At 47.3% G+C, this 23,324-nt stretch overlaps 1 protein-coding gene across 1 annotated transcript; it reads left to right on the top strand.

Annotated features, from left to right (window-relative positions):
* Positions 1–15,182: 15,182 nt before the first annotated feature.
* Positions 15,183–22,232, top strand: WAS (WASP actin nucleation promoting factor). Its single transcript, XM_081793270.1, has 12 exons — positions 15,183–15,377; positions 15,699–15,839; positions 16,687–16,773; positions 16,874–16,976; positions 17,089–17,130; positions 17,223–17,273; positions 17,920–18,094; positions 19,118–19,160; positions 19,367–19,520; positions 19,714–20,117; positions 20,380–20,494; positions 21,707–22,232. The coding sequence occupies exons 1-12, from the start codon at positions 15,246–15,248 to the stop codon at positions 21,760–21,762; spliced, it is 1,503 nt and encodes a 500-aa protein (XP_081649396.1). The 5' UTR covers positions 15,183–15,245; the 3' UTR covers positions 21,763–22,232.
* The last annotated feature ends 1,092 nt before the right edge of the window (positions 22,233–23,324 follow it).

Genomic DNA, 23,324 nt, shown 5'->3' with positions numbered 1-23,324 from the left:
TCAAACCCACAGACCGTGAGATCATGACCTAAGCCAAAGTCAGACACCTAACTGACTGAGCCACACAGGCATCCTATTTATCTATTTATAAATGTTTATTTATTTATCTTTGATAGAGAGAAAGGATGCAAGAGTGGGGAAGCAGCAGAGAGAGAGGGAGATAGAGAATCAGAATCTGTGCTGTCGGCACAAAGCCCGATGAGAGGCTGGAACTGCGAGATCATGACTTGAGCCAAAGTCTGACGCTCAACCAACTGAGCCACCCAGGCGTTTCTATTTAATTATTTATTTTAAAGATTTTATTTTTCAGTAATCTTCTCACCCAACGTGGGGCTCAAACTCATGACCCTGATATCAAGAGTCACTCACTCCACCCACTGAGCCAGCCAGGTACCCCCATAGCTATTTCTTTTTTTATTTAATGTTTATTTATTTTGAGAGAGAGACAGAGAGACAGAGAGAGAATGAGAATCCCAAGCAGGCTCTTTGCAGTCAAGCCCAACACGGGGCTGTATCCCATGAACTGTGAGATCATGACCTGAGCCGAAATCAACAGTCTGACACTTAACGAACTGAGCCACCCAAGCACCCCAATAGCTATTTCTTTAATGTCCTCATACACCTGAAACTGCAAAATGAGGCTGTAACTCTCTTGCTCACTTACAGAGGAGGGATCTGCGAGTTGGTAGTAAATGTGATGGGGCAAGTCCAGAAAGCCTGGGGAGTATGCAGAAGAAGCAGAGAACCTGAACTCAGTGTGCCAGGGAAGGAGTTCCTGGGAGAATGGGATTGCAGCTAAGATCTGAAGGATGCATAGGAGTTTGATAGATGAATGGGGCTGAGAGGCAGTGGTGGGGGTGGGGGGGGGGTGCACTGGGAGCCGGATTTTAGAAAACAGGGCCCAGCCTTATCCGTACTGGTTTTGTGACCTTGAGCAAACAAGTCACCTACATTCTCTGAATCTCAGTTTCCTTGTTAGTAAAATGGGGACAAAATAGCTATCTTGTGGGTTTGTCATGAAGGTTTAGAGCAGAGGATGTAGATAAAGCATCCAGCAGAATGTGCAGCATGTAGCAGATCCACGATTGCAGGCCATCAGACCGTATTTCACAAGTTATACAGTCTGCCAAAAGGGAAATTGATCCTGAAAGTTTCAACCTGTGGATGCAGAGACGGGCCAATCTGCACCCTGAGTCTGGGGAAGGGACCACTGATGGTGCTCTGGTCGGTTTAGTTACCACCTCTCGCCACTGGCAGCAGCTTCACATTCTATAATAAGAGGGAAGATTTGGTGTTTAGGGTCCCAAATTTCCCTGGAAGTGAGCAGATCAGATTTACCCAAGCAGGGAAATGCTCAATGCTCAATTCTGTGCCTAAAATAGAATCAAAATTATGGAGACTGAAAAATCCCACATTTTTGTGGAGTTCGCCAAATTCAGGAAGCATAGTTAACTGTATTTTAAAAGACACAATGCTGTATGATGTCCTTTTCTTTTTTTAACATTTATTCATTTTTGAGAGACTGAGAGAGACAGAGCATGACTAGGCGAGGGGAAGAGAGAGAGGGAGACAGAGTCTGAAGCAGGCTCCAGGCTCTGAGCTGTCAACACAGAGCCTGACACGGGGCTCGAGCCCATGAAACGTGAGGTCATGACCTCAGCCAATGTCAGACACTTAACCCAGTGAGCCACTCAGGAGCCCCATATGATATCTTTTTTAAAAAAGATTTTATTTTATTTTATTTTATTTTATTTTGTTAAAGTTGATTTACCTTGAGAGAGAGAGAGAGCATGAGAGAGAGAAGGGAAGAGGCAGAAAGAGAGGGAGAGAGAGAACCCCAAGCAGGCTCCCCCCCTGCCATCACAGAGCCACACATGGGGCTCAAACTCACAAACCATGAGAACATGATCTGAGCTGAAATCAAGAGTCGGACACGCCACAGACTGAGCCACCCAGGCACCCCTAGAAGATTTGATTTTTAAGTAATCTCCACATCTAATGTGGGGCTCGGGGTCCCCAAGATGGAGAGTTGTATGCTCCACCTATTTAGCCACCCAGGTGCCCTGTAATGATGTCTTTAGAATTCGATAGTGGCTGCCAGGGCCTGGCAGGAGGAGAGAGGTGAAGGGAATGGGGAGATGTTGGTCAAAGGGTACAAACTTCCAATTATAAGATGAGTAAAATCTGGAGATCCAAGGCACAGCGTGGTGATTATAGTTAACAATACTATATTGTATACTTGACGTTTGCTAAGAGAATAGAAATGAAGTGTTATCTACACACAGTAGCTCTATGAGGTGATGGGATGTGTTAGTAACTTGATTGTGGTCCTCATTCCACAATGTATCATCTATCAAACCATCACATTGTACACCCTAAATATATACCACTTTTATTTGTCAATTCTCTCTCAGTAAAGCTGGAAAGAAAAAAGAATGAGATAGTTTATAAACTTTAATCATGAATCTCTTGTTTTGGAGCCAAGCAATCAATTTTTGCCTGCTGACCTGTCCATTTTCACCTCTGGATGGAAGCCCTGTGAGGGCAGCAGCTCTGCTCAGGTTTTTAACCACCAGGCTGAACGCAGTGCCTGGGACAGAGCTGGCACTCAAAAATATTTGTTGAATGGATACATTTTGGTTCGGTGGATCTAATGCATTCTACAAATTTTATAGGTGTTCCTCTCGTGCCTAAGATTGAATCCTGAATTCTTGTGCAGTTACTCACTGAACTATTTGAGGAAAATAATTAGGTACTGAGGATGGTGGTGTCACCTACCAAATCACTTCAGTGACAATATTAGGTTTTTCCCCCTTGAGGTCCCTGACCAATCCGCGGCTCTATGAGCCACGCAAACACGCACGCTCCTGTCTGTGTGTGAGTATGCATGTGAAGTATATACACACATTCGTTTGCCAGAGTTTCTGGAGATCTCTCAGCCATGTGGCTCACCTTTCCCTCTGCAACCTGGGGATGTATTTCAGTTACCTTTTTTATGCTTATGTATTTTTGAGAGAGAAAGAGTGGGAGAGGGGTTGAGAGAGAGGGAGACAGAGGATCTGAAGCAGGCTCTGCACTGTGTGTGAGACAATGAGCTGAGCCAAAGTTGGATGCGTAACTGATTGAACCACCCAGGTGCCCCTCAGTTTCCTATTTCAATCAGTGTTGGACACAAACCTACTCACTGCTTAATCAAAATATGAAATGGAAAGTCTCAGCCTGAAAGTCAGTGCTCATGTGGGCAGAGAAATAAAAGACCTTCTTTTTAAAAAAAAATTTTTTTAATGTTTATTTATTTTTGAGACAGAGGGAGACAGAGTGTGAGTGGAGGGGGGGTCAGAGAGAGAGGGAGACACAGAATCTGAAACAGGCTCCAGGCTCTGAGCTGTTGGCACAGAGCCCAACGCGGGGCTCGAACCCACAAACGGTGAGATCATGACCTGAGATGAAGTCAGATGCTTAACTGACCGAGACACCCAGGTGCCCCTAAAAGACCTTCTTAATGACACTGCATTAGAAATGTCTTTGAAAGTCTTCAGCAGAAATCACACCTTTGGAAAAGGTGGGGTTTCCTCTCACCCAATGCCAACAAGTTGCTGATGGAAATTACAATATGTGTTTTTAAAAACATTTTTATTTATTTATTATTTTTATTTTATTTATTTATTTTTATTTTATATTTGCCCCTCCCCCACAGAGTATAAGCGGGGGAGGGGCATAGAGAGAGGGACAGAGGATCTGAAGCAGGCTCTGAGCTGACAGGCTGATAGCAGTGAGCCTGATGTGGGGCTTGAACTCACGAACTGTGAGATCATGACCTGAGCCAAAGTCAGATGCTCAACCAACTGAGCCACCCAGGTGCCCCACAATGTGTTTTAACATTGTGGATTTAACTTGAAATCAAGAAAAAATTCCAACTACTCTTTGACAATGTAAAGCACTCTGTAACATGCTGAGCGAATGTATTAAAATAATCAGGCAATTTTAACACTTTTCTCTCTGATTTTGAAAAATGCTGTTTCTACACTTATTTTTTGTTAATGTTTATTTATTTAAGTACTCTATATCCAACATGGGGCTCGAAATCACAACCCCAAGATCAAGAGTCAGTGCTCTTTGGACTGAACCAGCCAGGTGTCCCTTTCTACATTTAAACTTATACATTACTAAGGGCACCTGGGTGGCTCGGTCAGTTAAGCATCCGACTCTTGATTTGGGCTCAGGTTATGATCTCACGGTTCATGAGTTTGAGCCCCATATCTGGCTCTATGCTGACAGCATGGAGCCTGCTTGGGATTCTCTCTCACTCCCTCTCTCTCTGCCCCTCCCCTGCTTGTGCTCTCTCTCTCAAAATAAATAAACTTAAAAAAACCTACAGCACTAGGGGCGCCTGGGTGACTCAGTGGGTTGAGTTTGGCTCAGGTTATGGTCTCAAGGTTGTGGGATCAAGCCCTGTGTCAGGCTCTGCGCTGGGCTTGGAGCCTGGTTGGTATTCTCTTTCTCCCTCTCCCTCTGCCCATTCCCTGCTTGTACTCTCTCTCAATAAACAAACAAACAAATAAACAAACATATACAGCACCTTCATCTTGGTTATTCACACTAATAACTAGGTATTCAAATTATATACCATCACTTGTCCATAATATACCTTGTAGCGCCATTTCTCTAGCAAAGCCTCATAATTGCTTAAAGAAGCCTTTCTTTGTTTTTGGATTTTCCAGTAGTTATCACCGCAATTTCCAAGACAGCAAAGGCTACTACTGACTTTTAATCTGGGGAAAGAGAATTGAAGCCGACAAGTGTTGAGTTGGGGGACTGGAGGGTCTGTCTCCTTGTGGTAGTTCAGGCCTCCCAAGGATTGGGCCTTTGGCCACCAAAACAAAATTTGCTCTTGAGGAACACTGCCAGGTCCACTCAGCCCTGGTCAGGGAGAGAAGAACTGTGTCAGTTCAGTTGCTGTTGCAATGTAACTACAGAACATAGTGGCTTTGAATTACAACTGTGTATGGTGAGCTGGGATCAGCTGGTGGTTCCTCTCTTAGAGTTTCCCCTGCTCTCTCTTGGCTGTAGTCAACTGGAGGGTTGGCTCACAAGTCTGGTGGTTGGTGCTGGCTGACATCAGGGGTGTCTTGGTTCTCTGCCACACCTCCTCTCAAGAAGCCAGGTCGGCTTCCTCACCAGGAGGGCTCAGAGCCCTGCTCCACTATGGCCAAGGCTGCATCCTTCTTAAGGACTAGTCTCTGGATCTCACATAATGGCACTTCTGCTGTATGCTGTTGGTCACAGCAAGTCACAAGGCCAGCCTAGTTTCAAGGGGTGAGGAAACAGACTCCAGCTCTGGATATGGTAGCTGCAAAATCACATCGCTAAGGGGCAGGACTGCAGATACGGGGGAATGTTTGTGGCCATCTCTGTTCATCTGCCAGGGCTGCCATTACAGAATACCACAGACTGGTTGGCTTAAACAAGAGAAATATATTTTTCTCACAGCTCTGGAGGGTGGAAGTCCAAGATCAAGGTGATGGAGTTTTGGGGTGATGGTGGGGTTCAGAGCCAATGGCCAAGAAAGAATTCTTGAAGACGTCTTTGGTGCAGAAAGGTGATTTTATTAAAGCACGGGGACAGGACCCGTGGGCAGAAGGAGCTGCATTGGGGTTGGGAAGAGTGACTGATTATATACCTTCAGGTTGGGAGGGGGTTAGGGACAGCATAAGTCTCTAAGGAATTTTAGGAGCCAGGTATCCAGGACCTTGAGGGGCTAGCTGTTGTTAGGAAAACGTCATTTAATACTGCTTAGTAAAACCTCAGTCATGAGAGCCTTCAGATATGTGTATCAGGGGCCATATGCTTAGAGTATAATTGCCAACATATACTTGGGGGTTAAACATAAAGGAGGTTTGCAAAGGAAGTTTTCTGTGTTTGAAGAGACTCACAGGATCCTGGGGGGTCGGGATAATGTTAAGCCAAGATTTCTTTTGCCCCTAGCAAAGTGTCATCATTGAGGCAGTTGGGTTCCTAGAAGAAGGTCACTCTGCCTGTTTGAAAGACTCGTCAATGGGCTGTAGGCAGTAAGGGAATATACTTTTTCATTTGCCTTTGTTTCCCACATCACCATGGCAAGCACTTAAACTCCCTTACATCTTGATGAGCGTGATATTAGGGCTCCAGGAAACAGAGTCTATAGGTGTCTGGAGATTAGGCTATGGATTAGATTGCCTTTTATTTGAAGTATACTGTGACTTTACTAAGTTGTCCGTAAACTGAAGGAGACTCCTGTCCTGCACGACTGTGATCTCTATCAGTCAACCATTTGCTTTCTTTCCTTTCCCCTGTTCTTGGGCAGCTGGGAGTGTCTGAGGAATATCACACATATCCCACCTTGAGGGGGAGGGTGCTGTTAGCCTGTATTTCGCCCTCAGCTTGCTCAGCACTCCCTCATCAAAGGTGTTGGCAAGTCTGGTTTCTCTTGAAGTCTCTCTCCTTGGCTTGCAGATGGCCACCTTCTCACTGTGTCCTCACGTGGCCTTTTCTCTGTACACAAACCTCTGGTGCCTCTTCCTCCCCTTTTTTTAATGTTTATTCATTTTTGAGGGGGGAGGGGCAAAGAGAGAGGGAGACACAGAGTCTGAAGCAGGCTCCAGGCTCTGAGCTGTCAGCACAGAGCCCAACACGGGCCTGAACCCACAAATGGTGCGATCATGACCTGAGCTGAAATCAGATGCCTAACTCTAACCGACTGAGCCACCCAGGCATCCCTCTCTTCTTCTTTTTGTAAGGACACCAGCCCTATTGGATAAGGGTCCTGCCTTTGTGACCTCATTCAACCGTAGATGTCTCTTAAAAGTCCCCATCTGCAAATACAGTCACATTAGGGGTTAGGGCCTCAACATATTAATTTTCAAAGGACACAATTCAGTCCATAACGCTCATCTTTGCAAACAACCTACCCAAGTGCACTTAGTTACAAACCAATTACAAGATATTTTACTCCAATTGGTTGTTTGATTTCAACACGTGGTTTCCTTCATCTGGGAAAATAAATCTGGGATGAGGCTCAGAAGCCGCCTGGCCACTCACTGCACCCTACCTGGCACCTATTTTTACTCTTTGTGGAACCCAAACTGCTAGGGCGTTCAGGGATTTCACAAGCAGATATTCAGAGCTGATTCAGGAGGAAGGAGAAATTCTGTTTGGTACCTGGCCTCACTCATTGCCAGATACCCCACACCACTATAATTCTTTTATAATTCAAATTTTACATAGGAGTTCATCTGTCTTTGATAAGACTATGACTAATTAATCAGAAAAAAAACCACTAAATCCCTGACCTCCCAAATGTCCCATCCCTCCCTGCTGTGGAGCTAGACCCCAGGCCCAGACTCCTATTTGCAAACATTGACAAAGTATCTTTCAGTCACAAATCAAAGAAAATCAGGAGAAAAAAAAAAAAAAGCTTGAGAAGGTTTTGCTTCGACTTTAAAAGACCATCGTTGGCAAAAAAAAGAAAGAAAGAAAGAAAGAAAGAAAGAAAGAAAGAAAGAGACATTAAAACTTCCTGACTAACTTGCAGGACTCAAGCAAGCATATGTGCATATCTATCACCCCATTTCCTAAAAGCTCCATTGATCATAAAATTATAAAGGCACACACTGTGTTTTCCCATAGCTGCCAAACCTAGCAAATAAACAAAAACCAATTTTTTTTCAAGTTGCTTGTAATCAAGGTCTAAACTGGGGTTGATGATGAAATCTGTGTAATTTAAAGGGCTACAGATGAACAACGAAAACTACATTTCTTGCAGGTTTTCTTTTTTAATATATTTTTTTTTAATTTTTTTTTTTTAACGTTTATTTATTCTTGAGACAGAGAGAGACAGAGCATGAATGGGGGAGGGCCAGAGACAGAGGGAGACACAGAATCTGAAACAGGCTCCAGGCTCCGAGCTGTCAACACAGAGCCCGACGCGGGGCTCGAACTCACGAACCGCGAGATCATGACCTGAGCCGAAGTTGGACGCTCAACCGACTGAGCCACCCAGGCGCCCCTCTTTTTTAATATTTTTTAATGTTTATTTATTTTTGGGAGAGAGAGAGAAAGAGAGACAGAGCATGAGTGGGGGAGGGCCAGAGAGAGAGGGAGACCCAGAATCGGAAGCAGGCTCCAGGCTCTGAGCTGTCAGCACAGAGCCCAAAGCAGGACTCAAATTCATGAACTGTAAGATCATGACCTGAGCCTAAGTCGGACACTTAACTGACTGAGCCACCCAGGTGCCCCTCTTGGAGGTTTCCTTTAAGCACTTTATTTTAGATAGGCTCATTCTTTTATTCAGAGGCTAAAGATTGTCTTTAGTTCCCCTCCAGTCCTCTTCAATTGTATCACTTTGGGGTGTATTTATTGCCTGTTGGGCTATACCATAGTATAATAATTAGGGCAAGATCCCAAACGAAAACAATGCACCTCTCACCAACAATGGCCCCCCGGGGGGGGGGAGATATTAAACTGAAGTATATAATGTTATAAACCCAGCCACCATCAGAAACATCCAGTGATGACAAAGTACCCTGACCCAGCACGCCACACACCCATACACACACTTAAAATAATCTTCCCAGGATCAGAGCTGACGCAGAGGTCAGCTTGTGTTTTCAGCAGTGGAGGCAGCACTGGCCATAGATTTGGAGTTTCCAAGCAAATTAAAGGAAATGTGCCCCACCTGGTGAAGGCAGGGGGCTCAGGGCTCAGGCTTCCTAAAATTGAGGTCACCATGTGAAATTATCAACAGTTACTTGACTTTCAGCATGAAACTGACCCAGGACAGTGAACCGAAGCCCCACTCCTCCATCTACATCATCTACATCCCTATGAATCATGTATTTATTATTTGTATGTATTTTATAATGCACATATATATGCTTAAATTTTAATTTACATACATATATAATGTAAAAATTGCAAACTTTAAGACAGGTAACTGGCTAGATCACCTACGATGTATATTAAATTTTTTTAACGTTTATTCATTTTTGAGAGACAGAGTGAGAGAGCAAGCAGGGGTGGGGCAGAGAGAGAGAGAGAGAGAGACACAGAATCCAAAGCAGGTTCCAGGCTCTGAGCTGTCAGCACAGAGCCAGAGGCAGGGCTCGAACTCACAGATGTGAGATCATGACCTGCGCCTAAGTCGGCGCTTAACAGACTGAGCCACCTACGTATATTAAATAACACATGTCAATCACAATGATCCTGTCCCCTCTGGTTCGAAAACTGGGGAAAATATTTATTCTCTTAAACATATTTTGTCAAAGTCCTCGCCATGAGGGATTTTAACTGTTGTCAGTTTTGTACCCATCTGTCAGAGGAGTAAAATTAATGATTTTAGCACACTGAACCCAAAGACCACAGATGTTCACTCTGCAATTTATGGTATTGGGAGAGCCAGACAACCAACCTGTGCCCGTCCTACTGCGGCTTAATTTTATTTTATTAAAGTAACTTCTTAGAGTATTTCCTAGAACCCAAACTCAGAGAATACTGTCTATTCTGCGTTAACTAGAGAATAAGTGCACCCAAGAACAACTGGGTACAGGCAGGAAAACCCTACTGGCTTTGTTAGAGTTTACAATTTAGCGTTTACACAGGGCATCATGGCCCGGTATGTCATCTCACTAACCCCCAACAGGAAGCACCACTTTTTTACAGGTGAACCAACTGACCCTCCTGAGGTGGTATTCGAACTCACCATCCGAAATCTCCAAAGTCTCGCTTCAGTGGCTGGGCACCCGGGTCTGGCACCCACTGCACATGCCCGAGCCCGTGACCAATGGGAGACCCGCGCGCGCGAGCGGAGGCGGGCTGTTAGGCTCTGAGACCCAAGCAGAATTCTACCATCGACCAATAAGAGCCCACGGCAGTCTCTGATTCCCCAGCCCTGAGCCAATTGGAGGCTCCGGTACAATGACAGAGGCTTCTAAGAAATCGAGGGGGGTGAGAGTGGTTAAGATGGCGGATGCGAGAGAGGTTGAGGGCGCGACCTGAGCGCAAGGCACGCCTGAGGCGGGTGGGAGTTGGGAGGACGGGACGGGAATCTTGGGACAAGCAAGATTGCGACATTCCCCTCTCCATTAGGGGATGAGGCAGCTGTCGCAATCCTCCCCCACAAACAAACGGTATGTTGTAAGGTGGCCATCCCCTTTCTAGTGGTATGATCCTGGGCGGACTGTTCCATTTTGCGTTCCTCCCCACACCAGCAGTGGTGCTTTCCAGGCTGCAGCGTTATGGCTGTTCGGGGCTCACAGTCAAGGGTGTCAACACAAGTGGATGTTCCTAGAGTCACACACACAGGGGTTTGGACACGCAAGGGGTCACACACACTCGGGTGTGTACAATTCTGGTGTCACAGACTAGGGAATGGACACACACATTGGGGTGCACGGAGGTAGCGGGCACCTATCTAGGGAGAGTTGTGACTTTGAGGTTGTGGACAGGGTAGGGACTTGGAGGGGACACAAACCTAGAAGGGGGTAGGAGGGCTTGCCTGGCGGTGTTTTCCTGTGCTGGGCCAGGGGGAGTAGGGCAGGAAACAAGTGGTGGGTGGCATCTCCCAGGTTGGCCGGGAGGGCGCCAGGAACATGTCACAGCCCTAGAGGAGTCTGGCCAGGGCCCACGGAATGGCTCTCTGAGATGGTCTTTGCATCTCAGGGATGCAAGGGAAAGTTGAAAAAGGGCAGTGGGAAGGTGGTCGTGTGCCCTGGGTCTCTGACCGTCCACCAATTAAAGTGCAAAGGAGGAGGGTGAGGAAAGGAAGGGGGAGAGGGTGGGAGAATGCTAGGCTGAAGGGATGATAGTTCGTTTATCCAAGTCACTGCTGTTTCATAAAAACAACCATGCGTGATTATAACATGTTAAGCCCTGTCCTAATCACTTGGACATGAATTATCTCATTTAGCCTTCAAAACAACATTAACTGCTATTATCTTCACTTTACGGATGAGACAAGGGAGGCACTGAGAGGTTCCCAGACTTTTAACAGCTGGTAAGTGGCACAGCCAGAGCCAGAGCCAGAGCCAGAGCCAGGCTGTAAGGCCCCAGAATCTGTGGTTCTAACCACTGAGCCATTCTTCTCTCAATTTTTTTTCTTCTTTTTCTTTTTTAATATCAGCTCTAAGTCCAACATGGGGTTTGAACTCATGACCCTGAGGTCAAGAGTCACCTACTCTCTACTGACTGAGCTAGCCAGACACCCCACCACTGAACCATTCTTATCTTTTCAGGTATCTCTGCTTTTCTGTGCACCCCCTGTCCTTACTCCATCCCCATCAGGACTAGAAATCAGCCCCTCTCCTGAGAACCCCTAAAGTACCCATTTGCCCATTATATCCATGAACAGTTTAGACACCTCTGTGGGAGAGGCTGGCCCCTGCACACTCTTGAGTTCTTTTCTTCCCCCTTTCCCTAGGCAGGAGGGGTGAAGAGAGGACAGGGGAGCCTTGTGGACAGCGGGCAGTAAATCACAGCATAGATAGCTGGACTGTACGATGATTACTCAACAAATGCTGACTGAGCTGCATGCAGGGTCTTGTGCTAGGGTGGTGGGGATACTGGCAAAGAACCAGACAGACAAGGGTCATGTTCCTTCCTGACCTGGGGGTGTGTTTTGGGAATTCCTGGTAGGCAGACTTCGGTTGTCACAATGATGGGGGTGCTTTGGCATTGAATGGGGGGGTGGCTAGGATGCTGGGGGACAGTCCCACACCACCAACCCTTGTAATGTACCTGGATGTCATTCCAGGATGGTGAGAGGATAGGGTCAGATGGTTGGAAACTGCCGTTTCCTTAGGCCTGTCCCTAGGAAGCACCCCTCAGTCAGGGGTACAGAGGACCAGGAGAGGCAGGGAAAGAAGGGGAGAAGGATGGCATGGCAAAGGACATTTTGCCATCTTGGCCTCAGTTTGGTCTTATGGGACAGCAGTAGGGCCCCCCAGTAGGGCCCTACCTGTGCCTACTTCTCCTCCATGGACTCAGTCATGTGGTAGGACCAAAGTGGGGAAGACACCCCATGTCTTATCACTGACTGTGTCTTATTTCCTACTCAGGGCTTGAGGTGTGGCAATCAGGATCTTGTAGGCAAGATCCTCTCAGAATAAAGCAAAAGATATAAACAGGAAATGGTTCTCCATCTGGTGACCCCGGAGGGGTGGAGGGACATCAGGATGGTGTAAGTTATTGGTTATATCCTGGTTCTGGGGGGTTCCTGGGTATTCACTGGATTGCTAAGAAGTGAGTTTGAACCACTGCTCCCAGCTGTGGTGGACTGGTATTGGACCCACCCTCCTGCTGCGAACCATAAAAGCTAAATTGAGGTTTTTGTTCTTTTAAGTCTTTTTGAAGGTCCTGGAGAGCAAATTACCTTTGAGGTCCTCACTTCACCAAGTACTGTCATCCAGTATAGAAAAGCACTGCATCGATGGGAATACATAAAAGTAAAATAAACCAGCTCCAAATTATTAATGCAGGTCAACAAAGTAATTCAATAATCTGGATAATGGGAAAAATGATTTCTAAGTCACTATATTCCAGGGTGGGGACACTCATTCTATGAGGGACTAAAATAAAACTCTAGGTTTTTTTATTTAGAGAAAAATATAAAATTTATTTATTTATTTATTTTTGGAAAAAAATATAAATTTTAAACTTGTCTGCTACTTAGAACTGGAAGTATATAACTTTTAAATATTAATTTAGGGGTGCCTCGGTGGTTCAGTTGGTTAAGCGTCCAACTCGATTTCTGCTCAGGTCATGATCTCACGGTTCGTGGGTTCAAGCCCCGCATCAGGCTCTGTGCTGACAGCATTGAGCCTGCTTGGGATTCTCTCTTTCTTTCTGCCCCTCCCCTGCTCACTCTTCTTTCTGTCTCTCAAAAATGAATAAATAAACATTTAAAAAAATGTTAATTTAAAAAACAACCAGCAAATGTGGCAGAGGTTTAAGGCCTTCTGATGTAGACTCAAGGGAGACAGATCTAGTGGCAGAGAAAGAAGGAGGTGGAAGGTTGAGAACACAAGGCCGAGAAGGAGCAGAAGAATTTTCTCTCTGCTCCCACGTGGCACTTGACAGATTAGGAATCGTTTCTCATGTATTTGGCCTCAGCTCCACCGTTCACAAGCTGGGTGATCTTGGGCAAGTTAGCTAACTTTTCTGGGCCTCAGCTTCCCTATGGGTAAAATGGGGATAAGAGCAGTGTTTCCCTCGTGGGGTCATTTGTGAAAGTGAAACCAGTTAATAAATGTAAGGCACTTAGAAAAAGCTCAGAAAACATTAAATCAGGGGCACCTGGGTGGTTCAGTCAGTTAAGCATCAGACTTTTTTAATTAATTAATTAATTTATTTATTTAAATTCAAGTTAGTGGGTGCCTGGGTGGCTCAGGACTTCGGCTCAGGTCATGATCTCACAGTTTGTGGGTTTGAATCCCCCATCGGGTGAGCTTGAGCCTTGCTTTGGGTGATCTTGAGCCCCGCATTGGGTGAGCCCCTCTTTTCTCTCTCTCTCCCTCCCTCTGCTCCTCCTGGGATTCTCTCTCACTCTGCCCCTCACTCATTGTGCCCTTCTCTCTCTCTCTCTCTCTCTCAAAAAAAAAAAAAAAATTCAAGGTAGTTAACATACATAAGCATCTGACTTTTGATTTTGGCTCAGGCCGTGATCTCATGTTTCGTGACTCTGAGCCCCACATTGGGCTCCACACTGATAGTGTGGAGCCTGCTTGGGATTCTGTCTGCCCCTCCCCCGCAAAAAAATTAAAAAATTAAAAAAAGAAAACCTAAATCCGACACTAATCCCTTATTGATTCCTTCAGTAAACATTTATTTGGTGTCTAGTTTGTGCCAGATACTGGAGATACACATGGCACAGGGCAAGAGCATGATGAGCAGTATTAAAATGAATGAATACAATGGCTCTTTGAGCAACAAAGCAGAGCTTTGCCCTATGAACAAGCCAGAAGGCGCTCCAGGCAGAGGTACGAAATTGCCTAAATTGTCTGGTGAGTTGTGGGTGCCCAAGGCTGAGTTGTGAGGAGGGGAGGGAGGGAGGCTGGAATTGCCCCATCAGAAGGAACTTTGAGTTTCGGCTTGGGAGAGAAGCTCTATACTTGCTTGAAGGTTTCCAGGCACGAGTGTGGGTCCCACCTTGAGATGTGCTGTTTCCCTGCAGGTACCAGAGAATGTCAGTCACACCCCAGACCTGCTCAGCTGCCCCAGACTGCTGTATGTGCCTGAGAGCTTCATGTCCCCAAATGGTAAACTGAGGCCCATGGAGAAGTGAGGACTGAACTACCACTTGCGAGCTGGGAGCTACTGGGAAAAATCATGGAACCGCCGTGTGCCTCAGTTCCCTCATTTCCCACTATCAAATGGACATGGTAAGAGTATATGCCCCATAGGCTGTTATGAGGATTTAGATGAGTCGATATTTACAAAGAGGGCAGAACAGTGTGGCACACATGTTCAGTGCTACATAAACGTTGGATAAAAATAGAATGTTGTGTGGGGAAAAAGCAAGGCTCTGAAGATGACTGACTTTTAAAAGTTCAAAAGCAATGAAAACTAAACAAGATGTTGACTAGGCATTCATATATGCTATAAAGGGATGATAAGCAGAAAATCATTTGGGAACTGTGGGGAGGCAAGAGTAAGGGATGGGGAAGTGAGCTGGGTGCAAATGCATTGTTGGGGTCTCAGGAGAGGGGTGGGATCCCAGGCACTCCCAGTGTCATTAGAAGAAAGGTTTAAACACAGTAATTCTTCAGCATGAGGGGCCTTGGGCCTCAGGCCCAGACCAACTGGATGCTTTGGGGAGGAAGGAGACTGCCCAGCTCCATGACTGCTCCCTGCCATAGTGTCCCCCGGCAGAAGTGCAGCAGTGGCCTAGCTCTTGCTGTCATCCAATCAGCGGGAAGAGGATCTGAGCCAGTCAGAGGGAGATGGGCCTCAGGGAGTAAGAATAGAAGAAGAGGACCTGAGCTGGTCCAAAAGATGGGTCTTAACCAGTTGAATGGAAGAGGGCCCCAGTCTGAGGGAGGAGGGTCCAAGCCTGTTCTAGGGAGGGAGGAGGAGGCCAGGCCCACCCAGGGGCCCCTGGAGGACTTGTTTCCCTTGTGGTTTTTTGCACTTCCTGTTCCCCTGCTCACTGCGGAAGTTCCTCTTCTTACCCTGCACCCAGAGCCTAGCCGGAGAGGACAAGGGCAGGAGGCACCATGAGTGGGGGCCCTGTGGGAGGCAGGTCTGGGGGTCGCGGAGGACCAGGGGTTCAGCAGAATGTACCCTCCACGCTCCTCCAGGACCACGAGAACCAGCGACTCTTCGAGATGCTGGGTCGGAAATGCTGGGTGAGCTGGGGATCTCCTAGCCCTCCCTGTCTCCCTCCCTTTCCTCCTCTTCCTCTACTCCTCTCTGCCTCCTCATCTTCCCCATCCTTCTCCTTTCCTCTTCTTTCTTCCCCTCTTCCTCTCCTCCTTCCCTTCTCCATCATCTCCTCTCTTAGAATCCGCTTAGCCCCATTCACCGATCCCAGGAAGATCTTGATTTCCAAGTCTGTCAACTCTCCCTCTGGCCGTGGCTCTTCCTTTGGAGCCCTAACAGCCATGGACATGGGAGAACTAGACCCTCTGGCTGACCAGATTCCAATGAGCCCTGCTCTTCCCTCCCAGACACTGGCCACCGCCGTTGTTCAGCTCTACCTGGCACTGCCTCCCGGAGCAGAGCACTGGACCAAGGAGCATTGTGGGGCTGTGTGCTTCGTGAAGGATAACCCCCAGAAGTCCTACTTCATCCGTCTTTACGGCCTTCAGGTGATTCCCACCTCCCCGCACTGGACATGCAAACCAGTTTTCAACCCTGCAAACCCATACCTGTGTCCATAGCCCCAAGGCCTTGGACAGATCAGTAAACCTGAGCCCTGGGACCAAAGACTTCATCCAGATGTCAAACTCTGGTTTGCCTTTCTTTGTTTTTGATAATTGACCCAGAATCTCCATGTCAAGATCTATAAAACCCCAAATATTAGTATAACTCCTAAATCTAACAGTATAGTTCTGTTTCATGAACTCCAAACAAAAAGAGCCCTGTATTTTTACCTTAACTTCAAATCTGTTCTAAACTCAACATTTTGGGTCCCATAAATTCCCTATCATAACTCCTGAACCCTAAATGTTTGCCTAGCTCCTAAGCCATAGCTCTGCTCCACAAACCTCAAATCGCACATACACCTTGGCTGAATCCCCCACCCCCAAAGCTTTCAAGTCTATATGTCTGAACCTCAAATATCAACCCCAACTCCCAGGACTGGAGCCCTACCTGTCCAAATGAAGGCCCCCATAAAGGAAGGATGTAAGATGGAGTCTGTGAATGGGTTCAATTTCCTAGGACTAGAGTCCTAAATCCTCCTATTCAAGCCCCCAAGTCCCACATCTAGGGCCCTGAACCCCAAATCCAAATCTCTGACTGCAGTGTCCAACTCTCATACTGTACCTCAACCCTCCACATCTGACATCTAGACCCCCAACTCCCTGATGCTAAGCTGGAAATCTCTAATGCGATCCTGGGGCCCCAAATTATGATATCATTCTCCTTGCCCAGATAACAGAGGCCTGCCACCCTGGGCAGGCCTCAGTGCCAGTGTGTTTCCCACCTCTCCAGGCTGGCCAGCTGCTCTGGGAACAGGAACTATACTCACAGTTGGTCTACTCCACTCCCACCCCTTACTTCCACACTTTTGCTGGAGATGTAAGTGGCCACTCAACCCCTGGGCCTCAGTTGGGATGTGGGGAGGAGATGGGAAAGGTGTGGGGGGCCTGGAAGGCTATTGAGCCCAAGATATGTGCAGGACTGCCAAGCAGGGCTGAACTTTGCAGACGAGGGCGAGGCCCAGGCCTTCCGGGCCCTGGTGCAGGAGAAGATACAAAAAAGGAATCAGAGGCAAAGTGGAGGTGAGGAGGCCTTGGGGGAGAAAACGAGGTTGGGCAGGAGTACATGCAAGGGTAGGGAGCTGGAAAAGCTCCTCTTATGGTTCTGGTTCCCAGTCCATCCGTCTCTCCACAGATAGACGCCAGCTACCCCCACCACCAGCACCAGCCAATGAAGGTGAGTCCTCAAGTTCAAGGAAGGTAATAAGGGGCTAGCCCAGGAACCTGTGGCAGGGTTGTAATAGCTCTCTATCCATTCCATCTCTCCAGAGAGAAGAGGGCCCCCACCCCTGCCTCCGCATCCAGGTGGAGATCAAGGGGGTGAGTGCTGATTCTTTCCTGTGTCTCTGAGTGGACAGGTGGGTGGGGGAGTGGATGGATAGATGGGTGGGGAGTGGGTGGATGGATGAGTAGTTGGGTGGGTGTAGAGATAAGTGGGCGAATGAGTGGGTAGATGGATTGGTGGTGGATAGATGGTTGAGTGGGGGATGAGTTGATGGGAAGATGAAAACATAGATGTATAGGAGAATGAGTATGTGGATATATGGATGAATAGATGGATGGATGATTGAGTAAATCAATGAATAAGTGAATGAATTGAACAGCAAATAAATGAATAATTGACATAACATTTCAATCAGTGAATAAAGCGATGATTGAATGAACGACTGACCGAATGAATAATTTCACAAATAATTGGGTCAATGAGCCATGAATGAATGAATCAATACTTAAGTGATAAGCATGAGTGAATGAATAAATAAATGAATTGGTGAATGTAAGAATGGCTTGTAGAATCCACTCATCCACTTCTCCATAAACCCTACTTGGACCCCTTACCCACTCCCTCTGTGACCATCAAACACACACACACAGATTCCCTCAACACTCTTCCTGTGTCTTGCCCCTATGCTTTGGTTGGTAGGTTAAGTAGGTCAATGGCTCAATCACACTATTTTCCCCACAGGCCCAGCAGCTGGCCCCCTGTCCCTGGGGCTAGTAACAGTGGACATCCAAAACCCAGACATCACAAGTTCACGATACCGTGGGCTCCCAGCACCTGGGCCTGGCCCAGCTGATAAGAAACGCTCAGGGAAGAAAAAGATCAGCAAAGCTGATATTGGAGCACCCAGTGGATTCAAGTGAGAACCTCTCCCCACTGGTCCCACAGATCCCTCTGGGGGGGTGGATGAAAAGTTGGACAGGAAGAGAGCTGAGTAGATGGAAGGATGGGCACATGGGTGGGTGGGTAGGTAGATGTGTGGATAGGTGGGTGGATGCAAGGCCAGGACTAGGGAGAGGCAAGCGAGGTGCCAAGGTTGCAAAATTTATAGAGGTAGTTACTCTAAGGGTCATGCAACTGTAACTAATGACTCTGAGAGTGAGGGCCCCATTAAATTTTACGCCTTAGGCACCTCACTTGCTTCACCTTAGTCCCACCCTGGGTGGGCTGGTGGGTGAATGGATGGGTGGGTAGATGGGTAAATGGATGGATGGATGAATGGATGGATGAAAGAGTGAGTGAGTTGGGGAATGAATGGATAGGTGGGTGGATGGATGGGTGAATGGGTAAATGGGAAGTGGGTAGGCAGATGGATGGGTGAGTGGATGAGTGTGTGGACAGATGGATGGATATCTGGTTGGTTCACAAACAAGGTGGATGGGGATGGACAGGTGGCCAGATATGTGGATGAATGGACAGTTCAATGGATAAATAGACAAAAGTATGTGGTTGAGTGGGTGGACAAAAGAGTAGATGGATTGAAAGGTGGGCACATGGGTAAGTGGTTGGGTGGATGATCAAGTATGTGTGAAGATAGATTGGTGGACAAATGGGTAAACAGATGTATATAGGAAGATGAGTAGAGAAACAAATGTACAATAGATCAGTGGTCTGACAGGTGGATGCAAATGGCTAGGTGGGCAAATGGATGGGTGATGGATGGTAGAAAAAGGGATGGGTAGGCAGATGGGCACCACAAACTATGGACCCCTTCTCATTCTATAACTGTTGCTCTCATTCAGTCACTCAGTCATTCACTTGTGACTCATTCATTAATTCTGGCTCCTCGGAGTCTCTCTGGGCAGAAGGCAAGAGGGCTTCACTAGGAAGGGAGGAAAGGAAGCGCAGTGGGGTTTCACTGGGATCTCCTCACCTCCCCCAGACATGTCAGCCACGTGGGGTGGGACCCCCAGAATGGATTTGACGTGAGTAATTCCAAAGACCCCTTGACCCACTTAACTACCCACCTGCCCTTCCGTAGTCCACTGGCTCAGACCTACCCCTAGACCCCACCCTTTCTACACCCCTCTCAGAAGATCCCTCTCGGGGGGTGGACCTATTGATAATCTGTGCCCCTTCCCTATCCACTTTATTCCCCCACCCCTGCCCTGGCCTTTTTCCTCCTGGGCAGGTAAACAACCTGGACCCGGATCTGCGGAGTCTGTTCTCCAGGGCAGGAATCAGTGAGGCCCAGCTCACAGATGCCGAGACCTCCAAGCTTATCTACGATTTCATTGAGGACCAGGGTGGGCTGGAGGCTGTGCGGCAGGAGATGAGGCGCCAGGGTGAGTCCCCCCACCCCTTCTTCTCCAGCCCTAGTAGCTGGTTTTTAAGAGATATAGTCACTCAGTCCTCATGGAAACCCTTATACTGCTTGAGTGAGGAGTTGATCATTTGGGGTACCCATTTTATAAATGAGCAAAACTGAGGCTCTGAAGAAAACTATAACAATAGCTATGTGTTATTTTCCCCCCTCAGAGCCGCTTCCACCGCCCCCACCGCCATCCCGAGGAGGAAACCAGCCCCCCCGGCCCCCTACTATTGGGAACAACAAGGGTCGTTCTGGTCCACTGCCCCCTGTACCTTTGGGAGGTGCTCCACCCCCGCCAACTCCCCGGGGACCCCCACCCCCAGGCCGAGGGGGCCCTCCACCACCACCCCCTCCAGCCACTGGACGTTCTGGACCACCGCCCCCTCCACCCTCTGGACCTGGAGGGACTCCTGTGCCTCCACCACCACCACCACCACCACCACCACCCAGCTCTGATGATGGGCCAGTCCCTCCCCCTCCTCCTGCTCTGGGGCCTGTGGGGGGCCTGGCCCCCAGTGGAGGTCGGGGGGCACTTTTGGATCAAATCCGGCAGGGAATTCAGCTGAACAAGGTGAAGATGGGCAGGATTGAGGGTTGGGGGTCTGGGGCTCGGGTGTGCTGGGCAAGCCAGGATATTAGGGGGCCAGGGCTGAAATTAATGGAGGTCCCAGTCTTTGGGGTTTCAGTAACAGGGCTGGGAGGTTGGTGGGGCAAGGTAGGCTGGGAACCTTGAAGGGGACTGGAGTGTATGGGAGGGGAAGTAATGAAGGGGCAGGGAGGAGTGCTCCAGTCATGGGCTTTGAACCCTCTGTGCTGAACCCTGCTTGCTGCAGACCCCTGGGGCCCCAGAGAGCTCAGTGCTGCAGCCTCCACCTCCGAGATCGGAAGGGTTGGTGGGAGCCCTGATGCACGTGATGCAGAAGAGAAGCAGAGCCATCCACTCCTCAGGTGAGAGCCTGCCCTTTGCCAGGACAGAGCCTGGTTCCCAAGGCTAGTGTTGGTGTAAAAATAACCCCAACGGTTACCATCAATAGTAATAGTATCCATACATGACTCTTGTATCAATCTCCTTTTTGACAATGTTAACATTGTCATTATGGAACAATAATATAATTCACTCTATCTTTTTTTAAAGTTTATTTGTTTTGAGAGAGAAAGAGAGTGAGGGCACAGGCATATGTAGGAGGGGGAGGGGCAGAGAGAGAGAGAGAGGGAGAGAGAGAATCCCAGGCAGGCTCTGCACTATTAGTGCAAAGCCTGATGACCGGCTCGAACTCACAAACCTGTGAGATCGTGACCTGAGCTGAAATCAAGAGCTGGAGGCTTAACTGACTGAGCCACCCAGGCGCGCCTGTTTCACTCTATCTTTGATGATAATATTATCATTAATGCCAAGGCATGTCCACAGTATTAATATTAATCCTGTATGTTCAGTAGTGTTAACATTAGTCCACATGTGATGATATTATAAAGAACCCCGCCTTGGACAATAATATTAACTCTAACTCCATGTGTCAATAGGTGAACATTAGCTCATTATGTGATAATTATATAACTAGTCCAATCTTCATATAATAATGTTAACATTAATCCCCTGATGTGTCAACGATATTGTCATTATATGACAATTATATGAGGGTAATATGGACCTCAACCTATTATTGGCAGTATTAACATGTATCCCAGAGTACATCCACAAGATCACTATGAATCCATTATATGACAATATTGTAATGAATCTCATCTTTGATAGTGATATTGTCAATAACCCATTATGTATCAACAATATTAACATTAACTTGGTATGAAATAGTAATATTGTAATATACTCCATCTTTGCTAATAATATTTAAATCCACCCAATTAAGTAACAAACCCGCTAACGTTAACCCTTGTGTGAGCGACAGTAATATCCCAATTAACCGTATTTTTGACAATGACATTAACTTCGACTCCAACTCCAACCCATACCCTAACTCTTGTTCCTCTGAGGGGGTCCCTTCCTCATCCAACTGCACAGGCCCCGGATGTGATTTCCAGCAGGAGACCTCAGTCCCCCAGGACCCTGAGTCCTGACTCTCAGACCCCAGGAACCTCACCCCACTCAGGTCCCTTGAACCCTTATGCTCATCCTGAGACCTGCTTTCTCTGTCCCTCCAGACGAAGGGGAGGACCAGGCCGGTGATGAGGATGAGGACGATGAGTGGGACGACTGAGTCACCCTGCCCACCTGTTCTGCGCCTCCTCCCCTGGCAGCCGCTGTTTCCTGCCCTCCACTCCTGGCCTCCAGGCCCTCAAGCCCCATTTCTCCCCCACCGACCCTTCCAATGCTGTCATCTCTGACTGATCCCCAACATTCACCCTAGCAAATTGCCAGGGCCCCTTTTTATATAAAACTTCTAGGGGCGCCTGGGTGGCTCAGTCGGTTAAGCGGCCGACTTCGGCTCAGGTCATGATCTCGCGGTCCGTGAGTTCAAGCCCCGCGTCAGGCTCTGTGCTGACAGCTCAGAGCCTGGAGCCTATTTCAGATTCTGTGTCTCCCTCTCTCTGACCCTCCCCCGTTCATGCTCTGTCTCTGTCTCAAAAATAAATAAACGTTAAAAAAAAAATTTTTTTAAATTTCTAGTTCTCCTCACATAAGGATTTTTAAACAGAAATAAAATAACTGTCTTTTTGTTTCTCTCAATCTGTTTATATTCCAAATATGGAAAGTTGGGGTCCTTTTTCCATATAGTCTCTTTTATTCATCTATACCATTTCATTTATTTAGCCTTACATGTATATATTCACTCATTTGTTCCCTCATTGATTTCTTTGCTTCCTTTTGTCCTTCTTTCTTTCCACATTTACTGCCAGGCACTACTTTAGGGGCTGGGGATAAGGCAGTGGGGAAAAAAACCTAGTGAGGCCAACATTCTAGTGGAGGAGACAGCTCTAAAACAAGGAATCAAATACAAACAAAAGATACAGATCATGGTTAAGTGCTGTGATATGCTGAGGGGGAATGACATTCAGATGGAAACTTCATGGAAAGCCACCTGGAGGAGGTGACAGTTGTGCAGAACCTAAAGAGAGAGGAGTCAACCAATAAATATTTGGGGGGAGGGCACTGCAGGTGGAGGGAACAGCCAGTGTGAGGGCACTCTAGTTGGAGGGAACATCCAGTGCAAGGGCCCTGAGGTGCTTGGTGTGAGGGTGAGTGTGGTGAATGAGCAGGAGTTATTTATTATTAATTTACTTATTTAGTAATTAAAAAAACCCCAAAACATTAAATCAGCATTATATTAGATCAAGAGACTACTCAGTGGTCAGACTTACTCTCCATGCCCACAACTCACACACCAGGATCCTGATGGGCAGGACCCCCTCTCAATTTTTAAATTTGGTTCTGCCCAGTTCTCAGTGCAAACCAAGTCCTGGCCGATGGCAATGAAAGAGGCAAAGACTTAGTAATCAGATAGATCTGCTCTAGAACCCAGGCAAGATGCCCCACCTCTGAGCCTCAGTTTCTTCATCTATACAATGGAGGTTTACAGTATGTAACCGATTCCCAACTGAGATCGCACTGAGTCACCCTTCCTCCTCTAGGAATTACTCACCAGAAAGAAAAAAGGAGCAAGTCAAAACTGTCCCTGGTGTTTAAAGCTGTTTCCAAGGGAGTGATTAGTACCTCTTGCTCACCAGAGCCTTAGAAGAGGTGCCTACTCCTTCCCATTTCTAACATCTGGTGGATTCAAGATCTCAAGTATCCTACCTTTTAGAGGACAAGGAGGGGAGT

This window comes from Panthera onca, chromosome X, assembly GCF_046562875.1.
Source record: "Panthera onca isolate mPanOnc1 chromosome X, mPanOnc1 haplotype 2, whole genome shotgun sequence".
NCBI lineage: Eukaryota > Metazoa > Chordata > Mammalia > Carnivora > Felidae > Panthera > Panthera onca.
The sequence above is the reverse complement of the archived record's forward strand: the minus strand, read 5'-3'. Positions and strand labels throughout refer to the sequence as shown.

What these genes read in the sequence shown, in the direction of transcription:
- WAS (XM_081793270.1), top strand. Translation starts at nt 15,246, where the DNA reads ATGAGTGGGGGCCCTGTGGGAGGCAGGTCTGGGGGTCGCGGAGGACCA. An exon ending in TGCTGGGTCGGAAATGCTGG is followed by an intron (nt 15,378 to 15,698) that starts GTGAGCTGGGGA and finishes CTTCCCTCCCAG; the next exon opens with ACACTGGCCACCGCCGTTGT. An exon ending in AGGGAATTCAGCTGAACAAG is followed by an intron (nt 20,118 to 20,379) that starts GTGAAGATGGGC and finishes TGCTTGCTGCAG; the next exon opens with ACCCCTGGGGCCCCAGAGAG.